At 40.7% G+C, this 22,222-nt stretch overlaps 1 protein-coding gene across 1 annotated transcript in view; it reads right to left on the bottom strand.

Moving 5' to 3' along the window:
* Window positions 1–21,614, bottom strand: part of LOC114031060 (transcription initiation factor IIB) — a 38,781-nt gene extending 17,167 nt beyond the window's left edge. Inside the window, exons 1-2 of the mRNA XM_027846081.1 lie at window positions 21,502–21,614; window positions 17,186–17,292 (exon numbers count right to left, since the gene is read on the bottom strand). Coding sequence (XP_027701882.1) covers window positions 17,186–17,292; window positions 21,502–21,518 — 124 coding nt within the window. The 5' untranslated portion in view covers window positions 21,519–21,614. The remainder of the gene's footprint in view (window positions 1–17,185; window positions 17,293–21,501) is intronic.
* Window positions 21,615–22,222: the final 608 nt, after the last annotated feature.

Below are 22,222 nucleotides of genomic sequence, written 5' to 3'. Positions count from 1 at the left end.
CAGAGCATTCTTCTGCTCATTGGCTTTTGGACCTCTTTTGCCATTTGGGTTAGGCTATTTTTTAAGGCGTTATTTTCTTCAGTATTTTTTTTGGCAAGTATCTCCTTTAGCAAGCTGTTGATTTGTTTTTCATGATTTTCTTGCATTACTCTCATTTCTCTTCCCAGTTTTTCCTCTACTTCTCTTACTTGCTTCTCAAAATCCTTTTTGAGCTCTTCCAAGGCCTGGGACTGATTCATATTTTTCGTGGAGGCTTTGGATGACTTTGGAGACTTTGCTGTCTTCTTCAGGTTGTATGTTTTGATCTTCTTTGTTACCAAAAAAAGATTCTATAGTCTGACTCTTTTTGCAAGGTTTGGTCATGATCCCAGCCAATTACTTGAGTTATAAACTCTTTATTAAGGTAGAGGTCTGCTTCCAATGTGAAGAATGTACTGTCCCAAGCTTCAGGGGTTTGTACAGCTGTTTTCAGAGATACTTCTAGGGACTTGTAAATTTTCAGTTCTTCCAAGAAGGTATGATCAAGGGTGAGATGTTTACTCCTTTCCTGGCCTGTGCTCTGGTGGATGAGTGACCACAAGCACTCCTTTCTGTCCTGGAACTGTGAGGAGGATTCTCTCTCCACAGCCACTATGAGCTCCACCATGCCAGTGCTCCTCCTCGCCCCAGGACCACCACCCAGAACTGTGACCCAGATCCAAGCACCTGCAAAGCAAGAGAATACTGCACCAGCACTGGCAAAGAGATCCATGCAATCCCCCTCTGATCAGCCACTCTATTTCCCCTCAGTCTGTGGGCCGGAAGCTCCAGAGGCAGCCACCACCCCGGGGACTGGAGCTGAAACCACCTTGCTTCTTTCTCTCACCGCAGAAACAGACTTTTCCCACCGACCTTCTAAGTTGTCTTTGGCGTTTGTGGGTTGAGAAGTCTGGAAACCACCACAGCTGCCCACGATGGTCCTATGAGGCCTGCTCTAGGTTCACTGTGACCTGTGCGGCCTGCGCACCCATGCCAAACTGCACTCCTCTCCCACCCCAGCGCAATACACCTTTCTGAACAACCATGCAGGTTGTCTTGAGCTGGAAATTTGTTTCACTCTGTCTTTTTGTGGGTTCTGCTGCTTTAGAATTTGTTTAGAGCCATTTTTTTTACAGGTATTTGGTGGGGTTTGGGGGAGAGCTCAAGCAAGTCACTGCTTTCACTCTGCCATCTTGGCTCCGCCCCCCTTATCTTTTTTTTCCAAAACTGCTGTCTATCCATGCTTCCTCCACATTGTACTTGCAAAGATTTTTTTTTGTCCCCAAGTGCAACACTTTTTACATTTATCCCTACTGAATCTGACTGTATTACACCTAACCCAGTGAACTCATCTGTCAAGATCCTTTTGGATACTGATTCTATCACCCAGAGAGTTAGCTATCCCTCATAGCATTGTGTCTTCTCCAAATTTGATAAGCGTATTTATCCAAGTCATTGACGGCAATATTCAACAGCACAGATCTCCCATGTGCTCCTGTGTTGACAATGAACTGTTCACAAGCATCCAAGCACTTCTGAATCGATTTGACTCGAGTCAGATCCAATCTGTATGCCTCTACTCCCTTCACAAGGATAATATCAAATACTTCATCCCAAGTTTTGCTAAGATCTAGGTGAACTATATCTACAGCATGCCTCATCTCATTTACTAGGTTAGCAAGCCTGTCAGAAAAGGGAAATAAGAAAAGATTCTACTGTCCAGAACTTTGTTTCATGACCCCATTTAGTTCACAGGTCACACTGACAACTGACTCCTGGTCTACAAGTAGCTAAAATCACACCAACACCAAGCCAGCTACTTGTAATTCAGACCATCATTTGGTGCCAGCCAGATAAGGAACATATTTACACAAGTCTGTGACCTCAGCAAAGTCATCTAATTGGCACTTATGAGGTACAGAAACCACATATGTATGTTCTTGGTATCTTCTGAAAGAAAAGAACCACATAAAATGAGTTCTTGTTATTAGGAAGTAAAGAAAAATTCTGAATGAAAAGTGACAAAGTATGCTTAACATAAAATAACGACACCTCAATCTTAACTTTTTAAATAAACAGAAACTTATATAAAGAACATAAAGTTCTCGGTTTCAACTAAGTTTTATTTTAACAAGCTGGGAAGAAAATGTGAAATTTACTGAAAACTTTCTTTTAAAGTTCCTTTTAGGCATATTAAAATTCTGTTTAAAAGCCTTTACAAAAGAACATACAGTAGACCAGGGGTGGGGAACCTGTGGCCTTAAGGCCCACCCCTGCAGTAGCCCCTCATTTCTCTAGAATCCTACTATTCAGTGATCTCACTTACTCCCAACAATACAGATTCACAGCAGGGAAGAAAATCAGAAGCTACCCAGTTTGACTTTTTCATGGAGATAAGGAAAATTCCCAGAGCTTCCCAGGGTTGTATAAAATTCTAACTACTATAAAGAAAGGCAATAGGTTAATCACAACCAAATTAACTTTGGATTTTTTTCTTTTTTAGAAACTGGGAGAGATACTGACAAATACCAAACTTACAGGCTGTCACAACCCAAATAACTTATTTTATTTAGCACTTTGTTTGCAAAGAGCTTTTCTCACAATGGCCTGGTGAGACAATTAGCATAAGTATCATTATGTCCATTTTACAGATGAGGAAACAGAAAGCTGGACACATGGGAAAGAGACTTGTCTGTGGTCACAGTATTAAGTATTACCTCCTTAGTTTGTTTCAGGCATCAGTAAGCATTCAATGCCAAAGAAGGGTCTGTGAATGGACTTTCAGATCAGCAATCTACCCTTTACTGGGGACAAGTCGCATGAACAGTATGAAGGAAAAAGCACTAAATTTGAAGTAAAGAAATCTGGTTTAAAGGCCTGCTCTATTTCCTAGCAGTGACCTTGGGCAAGTCAAAACCTCTGAGTTGGAATTTTCTCATTTGTAAAATGGAGATAATAGGGACATTGTGAAGAAAAGTGTTTTGTAAACCTCAAAGTGCTCTAAGTATGACCTCTCATCACCTTAAAGCACTGTTCAAAGCTAACAGTAGTAATAAAAGAGCAAATAAAAAGTATTAGCCAATGCAAAGAAATGTTGCTTTTTTCATTTCCAACATTTACTGAACATCTAAATCAACAAATGATTGCATATTTCCCTATGTGTAGGATATTATACGCTAATTTGCTTTAGGGAAAAAAAACATAAGATTATGTCTGCCCTCAGGGAACTTATACAATCCCTTAGGGGAAGCAAGGCAAATACAGAAAAAGAAGAATAAATAAATGAAAGCAAAGCTAAGAGCCTACACATGAATAGTGGAAACAAAAAATGCTACAATTTCAGAAGTCATCTGATCACAAGTTTATAAAAATCTATGAACACAAATTACAAAATATGCCAGTTAAAGTATGAATATGCTGCCATCTAGTGATCAATTTTTAATATGTTCAACATTTTAAACAAAAACCAAATATCAATTCTAATAAGATTATGTAGTCACTTGATTAGAAATGCAAAGTCTTGCTTTATAAGCAAGCTCTTTAAAAATTTAAAAAAAAAAAACAAAAACAAAAACATACAACTCCCCCTAAACTACTAAGTCAGCCAATTTTCGTTTAAAAGCACCAAACTATGCAATTAAAAAGCCTCAATAGGTCCAATCTAAAAAAAACAACAACCCGACACTGTACACTGGATTCTGAGGAGTTTTTAAAACAAATATTGATGCCAACTTTCGAATACAAATAAAAGTGAACAAAGAAAGCCACAAATACGCTCAGAGTACGTGACCCATAAGAAAAGGGTAAAGGAACAGATGATTTTCTTAGGGAGTATTTAAAGAAAGCCAGGGAAAACTTAATAATGTTCTTCAAAAGCTAATTTGTAGACTGAGAAAATATGTCCATTGAGGTCAGAATGAGAAAAAGGACTTCGTCTAGAACACAAGAAATTTAGGCCAGAAATGAAAAAGTTCCCTGACAACAAGGAGTTTATATATTGTTGAGAGTTGCAAAAGAAAACTATGAGAATCTTTTACTGAAGCTTTTAAGTGGTTTAAACCTGTGCTGGCTTTGGCAAATTTGAGTGTGGTTTTAACTGAACAAATTTAGGAAATGACATTCTAAATTTTCATTGAAGAGAATACCAAAATCTCCTCATGTGCCTAACAGTGCTCTGAACTTAGGCATTTAGTATTGTTGTACTATACTGAAATAAAGTAGGAGGAAAGAAAAAAGCATTTATTAAGCATTTACTATGTACGAGGTACTGTGCTAAGCCTTAGTAAGTTGGCTTCCCATTTATTAAGCATCTAAGTTTATGCATGTTGTCATTCACTATATACTTAAAACAATAAGGAGATACCATAGACTTTTCCCTCTTGGGAGGTAAGAGGGAATGAATTTTTCCAATCCTCAATTCTTAAATGTTCATCAATGCTCTTTCCATGGCTCTCAATTTTAATAAGAATTAATTAGGGAAGGAGAACAAACATTTATTAAGTGCCTACCATTGTATCAGGCACTGTGCTAAGTATTTTACAAATATCATCTCATTTGATCCTCCCAACAACTTTGGGAGGTTGTATTATTATCTTCTTACAGGTGAGGAAACTGAAACAGATCTCTAGAGGCGAAGTGACTTACCCAGGGTCATACAACTTGGACGTTTCTGAAGCTGGATTGGAACTCAGGTCTTCCTGACTCCAAGAACAGTGCACCATCTGCTAACTAATTAAAAGCCTATTTATGCCAGGCACTGGGGATGACATGAAGACAAAAATCTCCAAAACCCCAATGAGATAGTCCCTTACTTCAAAGAACTTGCACAGAGGGGCAAAGAAAGGGAAAGGGGGCTAGGTGTAGAATACAATCAAGATATAACAAAGATACAAAAAAAAACATGAGGGGAAGTTAAGAAGAGTCTTCCAGGTTGGGGGGGGGGGGGTGGTCAGCCTGGCCCATATGGCTGCAATAAAGAGTTCTTGCCTGCATAATCAGCCTGGAAAAGTAAGGTGGAGCCAGACTGTGTAAGCCTTACACTTTTAATGGATTTGTTCTGTAAAATTTGGATTCAGTCAAAAGGCAGCACTGAAGATTTAGAAGGCCACAGTTCCTCTGCCCTGGGTAAGGCTTTAAAAGGCCAAACAGATGACTTTATATTTTATCCCAAAGACCAAAGGGAGTCAGAGAAATCCCGGCACCGACAAAGTCAGACTTTAGGCATCTGTCTGGAAGACTGGTGAGGGGAGAAGTTGGATGCATGCAGACCAGCTAGGAAGTTAATGCCAACAGTTATGGTACAAAATGAAGATCACTGGTTGTGGGGGACGGGAAGGGGTGACCGAATGACTCTGCTCACTCATGTGTTCATCCTCCCATGGTTTCCATGAGGCATCTTTCTCCTAATGACTAAAATATTGTACCTTGAGCGAACCTGGACTCATTTTCTACAGGTCCCCACGATATCTTCACTTGGTTGTTCTGCTCAAAGTTAAAGAACAAACACAATCCACAAAAGAGAAGAATGAGTAAATTTAAACAAGGATGAGGAAGTAGGAAAGCCATGATTCTTGAATCAGCAAGTTCTATCTCCTAAATGGGGACAGGGATGGTGAAGCACTAGTCTTCAAAAATACTCAGGGCTGTCATGGGTAGAACTAGTACCAAAAGGTTGGACACAATTTCAGGGGGGCAGATTTCTGTTTAATAACCTTCTAACAGTGAGAACTGCCCAGCAATGGCCCAAGCTACCTGGATACATCGTGAATGACCATCGATGGAAGTATTGGAGCAGAGGCTTAATGACCACTTGACAGAGATGTGACAAGATTCCAACACTGAGCCTGGGGCTGGACTGGTTGTCCACCTAAGTCCCTCTGCCTTGGCTTTCACAATCATCTTCCTTCACCTTCATCTTCTCCATCCAATTAGTCCCTGAATTCTGGCCTTTCCCACCTCGAGTTCAGCATTACTCTTTAGTTCCACAATCACTGCCTGTAGCTGACTTAACATAGCTTTGAGGTTTGCACAGCACTTTACAAAAGTCATCAAATTTGATTCATCCAAGCCATTCACCTCATTGGACATTTACCCACTAAATAAACTCCAACATACATGGATGGCATGGTGCTAGGTATGACTCAGAAAAAAAGACATAAGACATTTTGTCTTCCACCCTCCAGGAGCTTAAAATCTAGTACAGCGAAGACCTGTGTCCAAATAGTTTTAATATATAAATGCATGAGACAGGTACAAAATGGCCCAATGACTAGTCTCCTGGCTCATCTTCCTATTTGTGGCCTCTTCCCCTCTAGTCCAGTCAGGATCATAGACCTAGAGCAAGAAAGAAACTCACAAGTCACCTAACCCCAAACTGTCACTTTATAGCTAAGGAACTGAAGTCCATGGATATTAAGGGACCTCCCCAAGGTCATGTGGCAATAAATGGCAGCACTCTCGACTGAACTCCAGTTCAGTGATATGTGTAGTTGCCTTGAGCCATGATGTTGTGAAATTTTAGCCAACTCAAAAATCTATGATGATCGATTTCTTTAATGGCCAGTATACGATGATTTCTTCTGCCCAGATTTTAAGGGTCTCCATACTGGCTTCATGAGCAACCTTCTTTCCACATCAAGTGGAATTCCAAACATGTGCCTTCCTCAAGGCCACTTTCTTCTGCTCCTCATAAGCACAATGCTTCTGAAGTCCTATTTTTGTAGACACTGTTGTCCTTAAGAAAAACACCCACCTAGTAAGGCTGGTGAGTTTGCACAGCCCCCTCTCACTTAAATTCAATTCACTTGCATATCATGACATCACCTCCCTGGTATCATGGTCCTCTTCGAGAATGAAGGACAAACAACCTCTGTAAGTAGTAGTAGGAGCTGCCCCACTGGGGACTCAGTTGGAACTGACCAGCTGGACAACATAACTCCTTCTTTCCTTCCTTCCTCCCTCCTTCTGTCCACATAGGGTTATCATACCCTTGCCTGCAGATGCTCTGCCCAAAGGAATGTAAATTTTGATTGCTGAAACCTCACAAGATATCTTGGGGTCACCACTAGATTTCTTTCTTAAGGACTATGCCTTAAACTCAAATCACTGTGGCTCTCATTGATTGGTCAACAATAAGTCCTAGGCCAAGCCCCATTTGGTCATTGTTTGGGCCCTGATTGGTCCAATCACACTCAGAGAGTGAGTGTAAATAGCTATTATTTCTGTTATGGTCAGAAACCCTAAGGGTCTTCCCCTCTCAGATTGTTTGTGTGTGTGTGTTGTTTTTGTTTCTTTTTTTGGCTAGGTAAAGGAGAACACTCTCTACCTCATTTCTTACCTAGCCTTAATCACTGAATGGGTGTTGCCTCAGTCAAACTGAGATCTTAGCTTAAAACGCCAAGGTCTCCCACTACATCCAGGGCCATCTCCAGTCGTCCTGATCCGTATCTTGCCACTGGACACAGATGGCTCCAGAGGAGAAAGTGAGGCTGGTGACTCTGCAGTAGCCTCCTTCACTTAAACCCAATTCACTTGCACGTCACAGCATCACCTCCCTGATGTCATGGTCCTCTTCAAGAACGAAGGATAAACAACCACCACCTGTTGGGCAACTATTATATTCAAGGTACTGTGTTGCTGGGCACCACGGTATACACAAATATGAAAAAAAGTTTCTGCCCTTCAGGTGCTTTCAACTGCCAGGAGGAGCACATGAAGGAGGAAAAAAGGATGAACAAAGTTCATGAAAGTCTAGAAGATAAGACAGAATCAATGGCACGAAAGAATCCATCATTACAAAATATCATGATAGTCCAGAGGAGAAATCCTGTCCAGCAAGGGAGAAGTCAGAGGAGAAAGGATATAATGCTTGAACATGGCCTTTCAATATAAAGACGACTTCGGGGGAAGCATTTCAGGCTGGGGAAACAAAATAAGTAAGACCAAGAACATGGTATGTCTGACTAGAGGCAAGCAAGTGCCAAGACTGGTGTGTGGGATACCGGAAGAAAGAAATAAAGATAAGGTTGTAAAGACTGGGGCCAGGAAAGGGTAGAGGAGTTTTGTGGACCAATGTAAGAATTTTCAATGTTATTGAGGAATCACAAAAGATTTAAAGATTAAGAATTTTAACTGGATATCAGAGTTATTTCCCCCATGTCCATTTGACACCTCAAACACTGGCAACACTGAATCCAGCTGAAGAAGCAGCTCTTTGAGTCTGTTTACAACCCTCCCGTGCTACTACCGAAATGAAGCACCACAGATTCAAAGAGTTTGAAGAGACCTTAAAGACCATCTCATTCAAATCCTTCATTTTACAAATAAGTAAACTAAGGCTAAGGTTACAAAGGCTAAGCGATTTACCAAAGGACACACAGATATACAGCAAAGGTAAAATTTGCCTGCAGGTCCTGCTTTAAAATGCACCCCACCACTTCCCCCACTCACCCCATTCTTTTGCCCCCAGGAGTTAGCACGTAAGTGCACCAACCTACTTTGCTGAAGACAGAAAGATCTGGGGGCAGTGGGATACACATTTTCATGTTAAAGAAAATTCAAACATGTACTGTTTATACTACTTGGTTTGATGGAAAGTACATTAAGACTGCTTGTGCAGAAACCTGGATTACTATTCAAGGTAGTCATCTTGGGCAAGTACTTCACACTTCCGGATACAAGCTATGCTCTTTCTTTCCTTTTTAGGGAGGAGAGGAAGCAATAGAGACAGATTCCAACTCCTGGGTATTAATCTATTAAGTGCCTGGCTACATGCCGAAGTAAAAGAGTCCTTATTTCAAGGACCTTATGATCTTTAAACTAAATCTGAGACCTTTCATTCCTGGCAGGTCTGAGTCTTTGAGGGGCAGAGATTTACTTCATGCATCATCCTAAGGTAAATGGATCACAACAGGGGAAATCATAGTTCACCTGGCACTATACCTTTTTTTTGGTTTGGATTTTAACCAAGGGTCCCTGGATAGATTTCAGGAGGCTCTGTAAATCTGGATAGGAAAAAAAAATTACATCTCTATTTCAATGTAATTGGTTTCCTTTGTAATCCTATATATTTTATGTATTTAAAAACATTGAGACAGGGTCTATTGGCTTCACCAGAATGCCGATGGGAGTCCAGGACACACACAAAAGGTTAAGAACTGCTCTAAGCCACCTTTATTTGAACTCACCAAGGAAATTAAAAGCTACACTTGACTTTCTTCTCTTTCATCCTCCCTCCCCCACATTCAACCAGTTATTGAATTTTGTCTGTTCTGCCTGGCTTAGAGCTCTTCATCTGTCCTCACTTATGTCCATGCCTTTGCTCATTCCTTCATGTTCCTCACCCCCTCCCCAACCTCTGTTTTCTACTGTTTCAAGTCAGTCAGTCAAGTGCTAAGAATACAAAGAAAGGCAAAAACACGGTCACTGTGCTCAGGGAGAATCCACTACGGGGGAGTCATCATCATGTTAATAAGTGAGTTTATACCATATATTTCCAGAGTGGATGCAAGGTAATGGTGGGAGGGCAGGGAGATAGAAGAAGGAAGTCATCTGGGAAAGGCCGTATAAGCAAGGATTTTCACTGAGAAGTCAGGGAAACTAGGAGAGAGACATGAGGTGGGCAGAGCATTTCAGGCATGAGGGGCGAGCCCACACAAAGGCACATGAAACTCTGTGTTTAAGGTAATAAGACCTACTTCAGTGTAGCTGGATAACAGAGTGCATGAAGGGAAATAAAACAGAACAAGACGGGCTTTATACTTGATCTTTAAGGTAATAGGGAGCCAATGACACTCAACGAGTAGGGGACTGATGGTCACACTTGTGGTTTAGAATTATCATTCTGGCAACTGAGCAGAGTTGGACTGGAGTGGGAAGAGATCTGAAGCAAGAAGAAAAATTAGAGGCTGGTGCAGTAGTCCAGGGTAGAAGTGATGCTGGTCTGAGCTAGGGTGATGGGCTGTGTGAGTGGAAAGAGGAGGAAAGGCATAGAGAAGAACCACTGGGAAGGTCAAAAGGACACCATTTAGCAACAGACTGGACATGTGGGGTAACAGCAAAGAGTGGAGGGTGACAATGAAGTCGTAAGCCTGGGTAACTGGGAGGATAGAGGTTTAACAGGGAAGCTGGGAAGAAGTAGGGATTGTGTTCAAGATGCCTACAGAACACCAACTTCAAGATCTCTAAAAGACACGTGGTGACGTGGGACTCTTAGTTCAGAAGAGAGACCAGGGCTGGATATTGAGATCTATGAATCATCTGCATATGGTTAACGGAGCTATGCAATCACCAAATCAAATAGCGCAGCACGAAAAGAGAAGAGGGGCTAGGACAAAGGCTTGAAGGACAGACACTCTGTTAATAAAACTGAAGGACACTGAATGTGGAAGAGGAGAGACTATCCAGGAAATGATGATCAGCAGAAAGGTCAAGAAAGATGAGGAATGAGAAAGGGACATGAGATTTGGCAATTAAGAGACTACTGGTTACTACGGAAAGCAGCTTCAGTTGAAAGATGAAGTTGGAAACCAGACTGCAGAGGGAGGAGAGGAAATGAAAGCATGGCACCTCCTCCCTTCAAGCCTTCCCAGGCACCCCACAGGGATGTCCAAATTTCTCACAGCATTTTTCCTGGACCTGTTTTCAGTTTTCATTCATACACATACACACACACGCACACACACACTTTAATGTTATTTAAAATTCAATTCATTGTATTTTAAGTTTAGAATTCACTCCCCTACCCATTGAGAAGGCAATAAAAACAAAATCTGTTACAAATATGTATAGTCAAGTAAAATGAAATTCTGCATTAGCCATGTTCCACTCTGCTCTTCCCCCACCCTCCCCCACAAAAAAAAGAAGAGGAGAGAAAGAAAATATTTCTCAATCTGCACTGAGTCCATCAGCTCTCTTTCTGGGGGTAGGTAGCATGTTTCATCATGCATCCTTTGGAACTGTGGTTGGTCATTACATTGATCAGAGTTAAGTCTTTCAAATTTGATTATCTTTACAATGCTGTTGTTACCATATAAAACGTTCTCCTGGTTCTGCTCACTTCACTGCATCAGTTCATACAAGCCTTCCTGGGGTTTTTCTGAAGCCATCCCCTTCAGCACTCATCATTTCTCACAGCACAATACCGTCCCATTTATGTACCATAACTTGTTCAGTCATTCCCCCATTGATCCACTCAGTTTCCAATTCTTTGCCACCATTAAAAGAGTTTCTTTAAGTATTTCTGTACACAGGTGGCCCTCTCCTTTAACTCAGTTCAACAAACATCAAGCAGACACTACGGTCAGGGTACCGTGCTCAGCTCTGGAGACACATGGACAAAAATTAAATAATCTATGTTCTCAAGGAGCTTACATTCAACCAAAAATATTCTTTATAATATCAGTTATTTGTATACATGCCTTTCTTCCCTATTAGATTTTCCAAACATCTCTAAGGCATCGACTGTATTATATCTATCATTATATCCCCCAATGCCCAGCACACAGCAACAAATATGATGAATATATGTTGAACTGAATGGTCACATACACCAAAAAATCCAGAGACCAAGAAAATTTAAATATGAAAAACAAACAGGTGTTCCTACACTTTAGGAAAATTAGTCTACTTCATCCCAAACACCACTGTCAGAAAAGGGAAAGAGACTAAATTGTGAAGACCAGTTAGAAAGCTATACTGCAAGAGGGCAAGGGCAAGGACCTCTAGAATTAAATAAAATCAAGATCTGTGCATATAAAACAGAAATGAAGTCAGCTGAAGAATTCAGGAAGATAAATATAGAAAAAAAATCTCAATAAAGCAGAATGATTCAGAACATGAAAAAAACGCCACTGTTGAAGAAAAGTACAGCAAAATTTTAAAACATTAAAATGCCAAAGCTAGAGAATTATTTTAGCTCTTTACAAACCAAAGCAAAAGAACTAGAGGACAGAAATTGGGAAGACAATTTAAGTTAAGATAGTTTTTACTGGTCTACTAGAAAAATATGAAGAATGTCTGACTATCCCATGTTAAGAAACCGTTCAGTTGCTAAGAAGTACTGGGAAGAATGAGTGCACACCTACCAAATCCAAAAGAACCTGATACAGGGAAATCCTGAATTTTACAAACCCCAAATTAAGCCAAGTAACAGAGTTGAAACAAAAGAGTCTGGCGAGGAGTTAGGAAGAAGCAATTCACACACTAAAAAGGACTAATGCAAATTATGTAAGAATATTCAAAGAAAATGACAAATGAAAGAGGCCAAAGCTCGATATATGGAAACAGGAAATGTGCCTCCTCCCCCACCCTGCATTACCTGCAGCTAGTAACTGGACACTGGAAGCACAAGTCCCTTGCTGTCAGCTTCCACTCCTCCACAAGCATTTGTTGTGTGTCAGGCACTGTGTTCAGTGCTAGGCATACAAAGACAGGCAACAAAAATACCTGGTCCCTGCCCTCATGGAGCGGACATTCTAATAAGGAAGATAACATGAAAAAAACTACGTACAAAATACATCGATAGTAAATAGCAGTTCTTCTCAGAGAGGAGGCATTCAGATTACCTCCACAACTGATCTTTGAAATAAGATCCTCTCATCTTAGATCACAAATCATATTAATTTAAGGAGAAAAATTCTGATACAAAACAGCAAGCTTACAAGAGCAGTTTTACTGAGTTTGGGATATCTGAAATGTAATAGTGGTCAAAGGAAATAGGAGAATTTGCAATAAACAAGATGGGCAGAAAACTGAGTCATAAAGAAGCTGTATGTACAAATTCTCAATCCCTTGGTTTAAGCTAGTAACATTATGGTTGTGAATATTTAATAATAATAATATTTAATAATTTGTGACTTTCCCTATCCCAGTTTTGATATTGTGGGTCAGCATAAGAAATTAAATGATAATTTTTGGAGTGTTTTACAGAAGCCACAGACGACATGTGAAGGCCAGCAGATGACACAGAAAGTTTAGAAACTAAGAAATGCATAAAATATATGTACAGAATTGTGCAATATCAAGAAAAAAGAGAAGGAAACCCGCAAAGCCAGAAGACTACTTCTTTGGTACAAAGGGAGGACCAATAAATTTTACTTGGATTTTCCAGATAGAGGGGGCGCTGTGCCCCTAACCCCAATGATGTGGAAGGGATAACTATAGTTCAAGTACTAAGTAGATTTATATCAGCAGTTCATCCTGACCAGTTTTGAAAATTTAGTTCATTGGTATTGTTCTCACCCTGGAGGTTATTCAAGGTAACCGGAGGGAGGGGAGAAAATGGGGTCCTTATTACAAAACACACAAACTACCTTAGTAGGCCAGCCAGTGTGTATTTTCTCCTATGCTGATGGGAACCTTGAGTGTCTTGGCCTAGCAGATTTCCACCAAACCAGCAAGTACCAAGATAAGGGATAAATTCTCTATTGGAATATAGAGGAAATAACAATGGCGAGTACTTTAAGATTCACAAAGAGCTTTACACATATGATCTCATTTTGGGCCTCACAATATCCCATGATGGAGAGGTTCAGTGACTTGCTCATGGCCCCCTATCTGGGGTACAGGGAAGAGAAGGTACCGGGGTATCAGTTCACAAGTTTGGACTAGAAGCCTTTTACTTTTACCCACAGGGGAATGGCACAGCACCGAACATAAGATCTTTACATACCCCGTGAGGGTCCTCATACTATTTTGCACTAACATAGACTTAGGCTAGAATTCTGTAAATCCCACATGAAGGGTTCGGTGAGTTGTCTTAGGGTGATTCATATTGGCTTATTTGATGACAAATATACTCAAGGAACAAAGGCAGGTCTAGAAAACCTGATTCACCCTCACACTTCAAGTCCTAGGAGTTGCCAGGATATCATGGCTCTAGACGTGAGACAGCGCATGATTTTAGGACTGAAACACAGGAGAGCTGGAGACAATCTTACAATCAAACTTCAGGTGCTGAACTTAACTCCGAATTTCAGATAATGATTTCAACAAAAACTGCATATTAATACCAAACAATTTGAATTGATGATTTAGGGCATGATTATTCACATAAACAAGCACACTACTAAACTCCTATAATAGTGATCTGCAATAATTCAAAATGTTTCAATACCCCAAAAATGTCCAAACCACATTATCAGAATTGATTTAGCACTCACATTCACAATTTAAAATCAAAATATTCTAAGTGTGCAAGCAATTTTTAAAAATGGTAAGCAAGATCAGCCCACTGAGTAATTTTTCTTGAAGCTGTTCAGAGAGGCTGAATCCAGACATCAGAATAAACGTCAACAATTTAAACGTAAAGAATTGTAAATGTTACCTCCTTGGTGTATTACAGAGTATTTGCCCAGCTTGAGTTCTTCCTCACTTCCTTAGTGTAATAGTTAGAACATGGATTAAGCTGGTTACAGACAGCACATGGCTGGCACCAATTAACCAGAAGCCAAATTTGACAAGCAGGTGTTAGTGAGACCTTTTTTTATTGACAAAGACACTACTTAGATTTGTTTTGTTGCTTCTTGAAAGAAATATCTAAGAGAAATTTACCTAAAAACAAAATTTATATTAGACTCCAAGAAAAGTCTAAATTTTAGACTCTGAATGTTAAGAGGCTCTCCAGGGATTCTTAGGATTTCCCTAGCGAGGTACTATTCAAACATATCCACAGGTTTTCTGTCCATCCTTGTCTAGTTAAAGAACAGGAATTTTGCAGTGTGACAGCTACCTAATTCAACAACTGCTAGATAATTCTATAACACACTTTAAAATTAAAGTTACATTTTATACTTTCATTATGACAAGCATCATATAAAGACAACTATGAATTGGAAAAAGACAAACAAACCAACCCTCAAGTGGAATATCGAAAGAGCCCTTATTGTATTTTGCAAGTGTTAGGTCTTAAAAATGTGTATTCAAAGAAGCATAGGTGGTTAGGGGATTATAAAAGTCAGTCAGCAAGCACTGATTAAGCACTGTCCTAAGTGCTGGGAATCCAAAGAAAGGCAAACAGGGCTCCAGCCCCAGGGAGCCGACACGCTATGGGGGAGATAACACGTACTTAATAGACAGGCACATATCTTGTAAGATATATGTATATATAAAGTTCTGTGCATCTTACATATGATAAAGATATATCTTTTATCTATATCATATCTTGTAAGATACTTATCTATGGTTATTTGCATATGATCTCCCCCACAACAAGTCAGCTCCTGGAGGACTGCGGCTAGGTTTGCCTTTCTTTGTATCTTCACCACGCAACACAATGCTCTCTATATACACACAAACGTGTATGTGAATATACATATACATGTAATGTACATGTAGTGTAAACAGAAGAGACTTGAGGGGGAAAGGGAAAGAAGGGGTGAGGAAGGTCTTCTGCGGAAGAGACTTGAGTCTTGAAGCCAGGGAAGCCTGGAAGTGGAGGTGAGCCAGGAAGGGAATTCTAGGCACGGGCAATGGCCGGTGACAATGCAATGAGTGGGCTGACAGAGTCTTCTGTCCTCTTGAGAATCACAAGGTAGGAGGCGAATGAAGGGTTTCATGAGCCAAACAGAGGACGTCATATTTGATCTTGGAGGTGAGAGGAGGAGAGATCACTGGAGTTTACTGAGTAAAGAAAGACTTGAGGACAACTGGAAGACTATTAATTGCAATAGTCCAGGCAAGAAGTGATGTGGCTATGTGGATGTACACGAGAAGTTGTGAAGATAAAAAACAAAAGATTTCACATTAGATTAGATATATGAGGTGAGTATAAAGGAGCAGAGAATGACAGAGAGCATGGGTGACTAACTGCCCTTGACACTAATAGGACAGTGGAAGCAGGGGAGAGTTCGAGGACAGGAGATAATGAGTTCTGCTTTAGATGTAGGGAATTTGAGAATCTGAGGAAATCCAAGATGTCCAAGATGTGAGGAGAGGGACGAGGGCTGGATTTATAGATCTGGGAATCAATTCCATAGAGATGAAAACTGAGCCCCTGGCACCTTATCAAGTAAGACAGCACAGAATGAAAAGAGAGTCTCAGGGGACACTCAGGGTGAGGAAAAACTACATGGATAATGAAGAATCACTGAGAAGGAGCATACCTGACCAAGGGAACCAGAAAAGACTAGTGTCACAAAAACCTAAAGAGAAGAAGGTATCAAGGAGAAGACCAAAAGGTTACAGAGATCTCAAGAAGGATAAGGACAGAGACAGGAAGCCAGATTGCAGAGGATTTAGAATTGTGAGAGTAGAGGAAGTGGAGGTAGTGAGTGCAGATGGCTTTCTCAATAGTTCAGATGACAAGGGGGAAAGAAATGGACATGGGACAATAGCACAGACCGTCAAATCAAATGATAAGGAGTTTTTTTTTTAACTCTTTTAACCTAAATAAAGGTCAGAATTGAAAATTAAATGGAAATAGCAAAACCAACTTTCCTTTTGAGTTGATATAGAATGGAAAATGCAAGAAAAACAGGCTAGAACTTTAGAATGTGAGAGAAGCAACTCGATGGTCCAGCTCACAGCTTGATCTTTGTCTACACCAAGAAACTCGTGGTTGCCACAAAAAGTAGCTAATGTCAAAGCACAGCCATTATGAAGCACAATAAGACAAATTCATAACATGTTAAGTCCCTCCATGAAGCACTGATCTTACTCCACATGTGACTCCCAGGGTCCCGATGAGATGGAGCTCCAGTCCCTCCATTTCACATCCCTAACACAACGGTTTTTTTCCCCCATTACTTTCATTCCAGGAAACTCTACAGAACCTGAGATTGGTTACAAAGTGTCTTCACTTCTAGCTTTTAGTGTGAATTCCAAGGCCAAGTCAGTTACATTGTTCTCCATATGACTGATAAGAGACAATACATTTGCACCACCCTGCTTCAAGTATCCTTGCTGGACAAAATGAAATGCTGACACCAAGAAAATGTTCATTCTTTATCTCATTTATCTCAGTGGTGCCAAGCTTAGATAGAAAGGCTGCACTGACTTAGAAAACTACCGATGAACATTACACATTGCACTATATTTTTATTTAGTTTGTTCAACATTTCCCAATTACATTTTAATCTGATCTGGGCCTCTCTTTGACACCCCTGCTGTACATCAGAGGAATAATTATTTTTACACTCTCTTAATAAGAACCTCAGGAAACAACACTCACCAACAACCAGGCCACATTCAGGACAGATCATGTCCCCAGCTCTGTAGTCTTCCACCAAAATAGCATCTGGATGGTTTGGACATGTAACTCTTGGAAGTACATCCAATCTAAATTAAAAAGAAAAAAAGTTTTATATTGATCTTCAACCAACCAATAACATTTGTTTTGCAAAAAAGGATAAAGTATTCAAATGGGAGGCTTTTGAATACTCTTCTACTATCACAGACACAGCTTACTTTATAACTTACATGTACCTTCTAACTTATTAGTAACAAAAACACTAATCACATTACATTTCTTTATCTTCTTTTGTACTTAAAAGTAGAAAACAGAGCTTATTTTCTACTAGAGCCATCTTGGTCTGTTAACACTTAAGATCTCTGGATCTTTTTAAAAGATACATCAAAAAAGAAGATTATTTATTTTTAAAATGTAGACAAATTGCCTAGACCAGAAGTCTCAAAGGCACAGTGTACCCAACTAGATCAAAATGTAACTGAGAAATATAAAAATACAATAAAACAAAGACTACATTACAGATACACAGTCAGCAAGGATGCTTATGTTTGGTTTAGTGGCCCCTATTTCTATTTAATCTGACATGCCTGGTCTAGACCAGTGGTCTCCCAAGTAGGGGCCATAGAAGTCAGAACAGACCCTAAAGTGCATATGATCAGAACAGACCCATAAAGTGCATAACTAATGGTATGGTGGTGAGGTGTCAAATTCCCATCCTCCCTGATAGCCAATCACACACCTACCTTAGTACATCATCCCCCCACCACCCTTCCAATTCATTCCCTCCTTCCCCTTTCTCCCACCAGTATACTTAGTCCTCCCCACCCCAGACCCCAATTAAGCACTCTTACTAATTGACCTCCCGGCCTCAAGTCCCCACTCTAATTCATCTTCCACACATCTGCCAAAGTAATTTTCCTGAAATGCTGATCTGACCATGTCAACACTTTGGGGGCTCCCTCCCCCTCCCTAGACTCTAGCAGCTAGATGATGCAATAGAGCTGGGCCTGGAGTCTCATCTGTAAAAAGGTGTTGTAAATAACAGCACCTACCTCATAGAACTGTGAGAATCAAATGAGATAATACTTATAAAGCCCTCAGTACAGTGCCTGGTACATAGCAGACTTATAACTGCTTAATTCCTTCTTTCCTTCCTCTATTAATTTATTCACTGCAAGACCAAATACAAGCCAATCTCTTTGACAGTTAAGGTCCTTCACAATCCTGTACCAACTCATCTTTCCAGTCTTATTACCATTTACTTCCCTCCCTACACTCTACAGTTCAGAGAAACAGGTCTTTTTCCTGCTCCTCATACTCATACAAAAATCCAACTAAAATATATGAACATGAACAAAGAGGAAGTTTTGATGTGATACCATCCACTAATCAAAAAACACAAGAATAAATGTAAATAACATCCCGTTGAGCTAAAATCATACCTTTTACTAGTTTTTGCACTAGTAAATATCAATGGAAAAAATTACTCCTGCTAAAACATTAAATTCATTGTTAGGACATGGACTGAAATTTACATTGTTTTCATTAAAAAAATACTGATTAGTAATAGAAATGGTTTTATATCATTAAAATGTAAAATATTTATTTCATTATAATTTGTATTTTGTGTGATTTATAAGGTACATAGCACACTTACACAGTAGTATATATAATCTATACATAAATAAAAAAATATCGAGGGTACGTGTCCAAAACTTTTTTTGTTAATAGGAGTGATCAAAAAAGTTTGGAGACCACTGGTCTAGAGTACAAATACTGCTTTACATAAACAGAAGTTCCTGAAGGTTGTGATGATTATTAACCATAACTACAAAAAGAAATTGCATGTTAACATAAAGTTATATTTAGGCAACTGAACTGAATTAATTCAGGGGCTAATTATCCAGTATGTGGGTTTTCCAAGTGATCTGGTTTCACTTTCTGCAAACTGATTCCCTTGTTGTCAAAAAAGAAAAGCTCAACTCTTAATTTTGGTACTTGTTACTTACTCTAGTAATGTTGCTTATGTGTAATCAAATATTTGTGTACATACTAGTTGCTGGTTAAAGCTGAACCTTTTAGCCTTAAGATTTGTTAAAGACAGACATGAATCAGTTAAATCAGAAAGGTATAAGCGTTCATCATGTTTTAAAAGCTGCCTTCCGCACCCTCTTAAGATCCAACTAATACTGTCTCACTTATCACTTCTATTCCATTCATAAATCCACTTTACGAAAGGTATAAAAAATGTTTTCTCAACAATCAGTATCCCATTGAATAAAAAACTCCCATAATCCAATTCTTAGAGCTAATGCTAAGTATCTTGGTTCCTCAAAGCAAAAGTTACTTGAGGTAACTAAAGACTTTCACAGGCTACAGCATCAAGTAGCTTGATCATTATAGGCCTGGTTTCAGGATTTTTATTCTCAAAGAATGGACATATCAACTCAGGTTAAAGCTTAACAGAGGAGTGGTTAAATTTTCAAAGTTTCATAGACTTTTCACTGGAAGGCGCACTAGAAATCATTGAGTCAGACATCTTCACTTACAGACAAGGAAACTGAGGTCTGGTGAGGCTTAGGAACTTGACTAAGATCTCCTGACTCCTACATCATTGCTCCCTGCACTATATTACAATGCAATTTTGCATCAATATGATAACATAAAAAGATGATTCCAATTATTCCTGCAAAACCTAAGTTTCCTTGAGTTATACTATTAAGTTTTCTACTCCATTCTCTTCCCTCACCACCGATAAAACATGAAAATCTCCCTGACCTATAAGTACCTAAAACGAACATGAAAACATAAAAAAAAAAAAATTACACCACCATCAAAAAATATTGGAGAGGGGAGAAGACAAAGGGAGAAGGAGAATCCAAGATACAGAATTCTATGGTAAAGGGAAAGAGGAAGCAAATGGCCCCTCTAAAGCTAAAGCTAATTACAAACTTTGTTTTGGGTTCCAGGCTGTATCCAACTCCACGAAGACAGGGCCTATGTCTTATCTAAACTCTTTAAAACTGCACAGCACAGGCTTCTACACATAACTTTTTTTTCTTTTTTTGAGGGGAACCATAGCTCTTTCAAAAACTCAACAGCTTAAAGAAGTAACATTTACAGATTAGGGTTTCCCAATCTTTCCTTGTAGCTCCTTTCTTTGATGAAGGTACTAATTCAGGAGATATCGATTAGTGGGAAGAAAAGAAAAAGTCCTTAGTCCACAAACTGTAAACACAGTCCTGAATAGTGATTTAACACGCTCTTTCCCTAGTATATTCCAATACATTTTTCAACAAAATTCTGCCTTAAATATCACGGATGATTATGAAATGTATTTAAATATCTATGGTCAAGAGAGTTTTCTTTTTAATTAAGTGCTGAGTGACCATGTGAACAACTGAAACTCTCCAATTGAGAAGGCGCTAAACGCATTAGGCAGGTTGGACTGTCAAGTGTTTCTCCCCACACCCTCACCTGACAGCCACACCCACTTCGATGATGAAAGTAGTGGTCACCCAAAGCATCCTCAGCAGACTGTAAACAAGGGTGTCGGGGCCACCCAAGCTATGCCATCCAGGCCAGCAATCAGGCAGCCAGATTATGGTTCTCCAATCGTTTATCCAGGCCAGCGCTCGGGAAGGGCCCAAGAGCTTCCGGAGGCAGTTTTATTGGGAATGCTCAGAATGAGAGGCCACCTTGGAGATGCTATGAAAGGCAGAGGAGACTGCAGGTGCCGGCCGGACAGACCCCACCGTGCACGGGGGCCATGGGCTGGGTGTCACCACGGCGGGAGCAAAGCAACGAGTCAGGTGTCAGTGTCTCCGCGTGGGAAAGTCAACAGCCTCATGACTCAGTGTCGACTTCGGGTAAAAGGCCCTAAGAGCAGCCTCCCGGGGAGGGAGGGTCGGCCGGGGTCTGCTCCCGCCTGGGAGGCCTGTACCCGGGTGCAAAGGGCAGCCGCCCCGGAGGAAGGTCTACGTGACGTCGGGGAGCGAGGGCTGCGCTCCCCCACCTTCACCGAGAGACTTCCCAAAATCGCCCCGACGGTTTTTGGCAGAAAGATTTGTTTTCAGAGGCCGAAGGCGGAGCCGCCCCGGCGGCCCGAGCGAGAGAAAGAGGAAGCGCCGGAGGAAAGCCCCGGGGCGGGCGAACAGAAGCCCCCGCGGCCCCCCGCAGGCGCCTTCGTCCGGCCCCGCCTCCTCGGCCTCGTTTCCCCCGCGATGCCGCCACGGCGCCCCCCGGAAGCTGCCCCACCGAGGATTCGCTCCCGGCAGGTCTCGGTAGGACTTACTAACCGGCTGGTGGACGCCATCTTGACGGCGGCCGCGGCTGCGGTTTCGGTTTCGGTGACTCCGGGCAGAGCGGAAAACAGCAACAGCGGCGGAGATGAAGCAAGCACAACTCCGGGAAGCCGCAGGCGGCGGCCGCCTTTATAGACGGACAGCGCGCAGCCGCAGTAGGGGGCGCGGAGTACGGGACGGGAGAGGAGCCAAGAAGCTCCAGGGTGCACGTGCTTCGCCTTTTCTTCCGCCTGCGCGCCTCTGGTGTAATTAACTCAGCCTCCCCCGGGAGTCAGCTGACTCAACCTGAGTAATCCTCGTAACGAATGAAAAAGCAGGAAAAGACGGGAGAGAAAGCTTTTGCTGTGGTTCCTAGAAGTATGTTACGTAAACCGGGGCTGCACCTCACAGGCACACCTGAAATGAGACACCGTAAGTGCAGCCTTTTCGGTCCCAAGACCAGTTTATTATCGAGGATTCCCCCAAAACGTTTGTTTATGTGGCTTATTTCTATCGATATTTACCACTTTAGACATTTAAAGGGATAAAGATTTTTAAATGTTTATAAATTTATTATTAAAATAAAAACAAACCTATTACATGATAGCATCAATCAATCAACACTTATATAATTATATATTAATCACATATTTATAAATAACATTGTGTGTGTGTGTGTGTGTGTAGTTAGGTGGTGAAGTGGATAGAGCACCAGGCCTAGAGTCAGGAAGATGTG

Source organism: Vombatus ursinus, unplaced genomic scaffold (genome assembly GCF_900497805.2).
Source record: "Vombatus ursinus unplaced genomic scaffold, bare-nosed wombat genome assembly UNPS02015035.1, whole genome shotgun sequence".
In the NCBI taxonomy this organism is placed as follows: domain Eukaryota; kingdom Metazoa; phylum Chordata; class Mammalia; order Diprotodontia; family Vombatidae; genus Vombatus; species Vombatus ursinus.
Note: the sequence above shows the minus strand (reverse complement) of the source record. Positions and strands in the feature narration are given on the sequence as shown.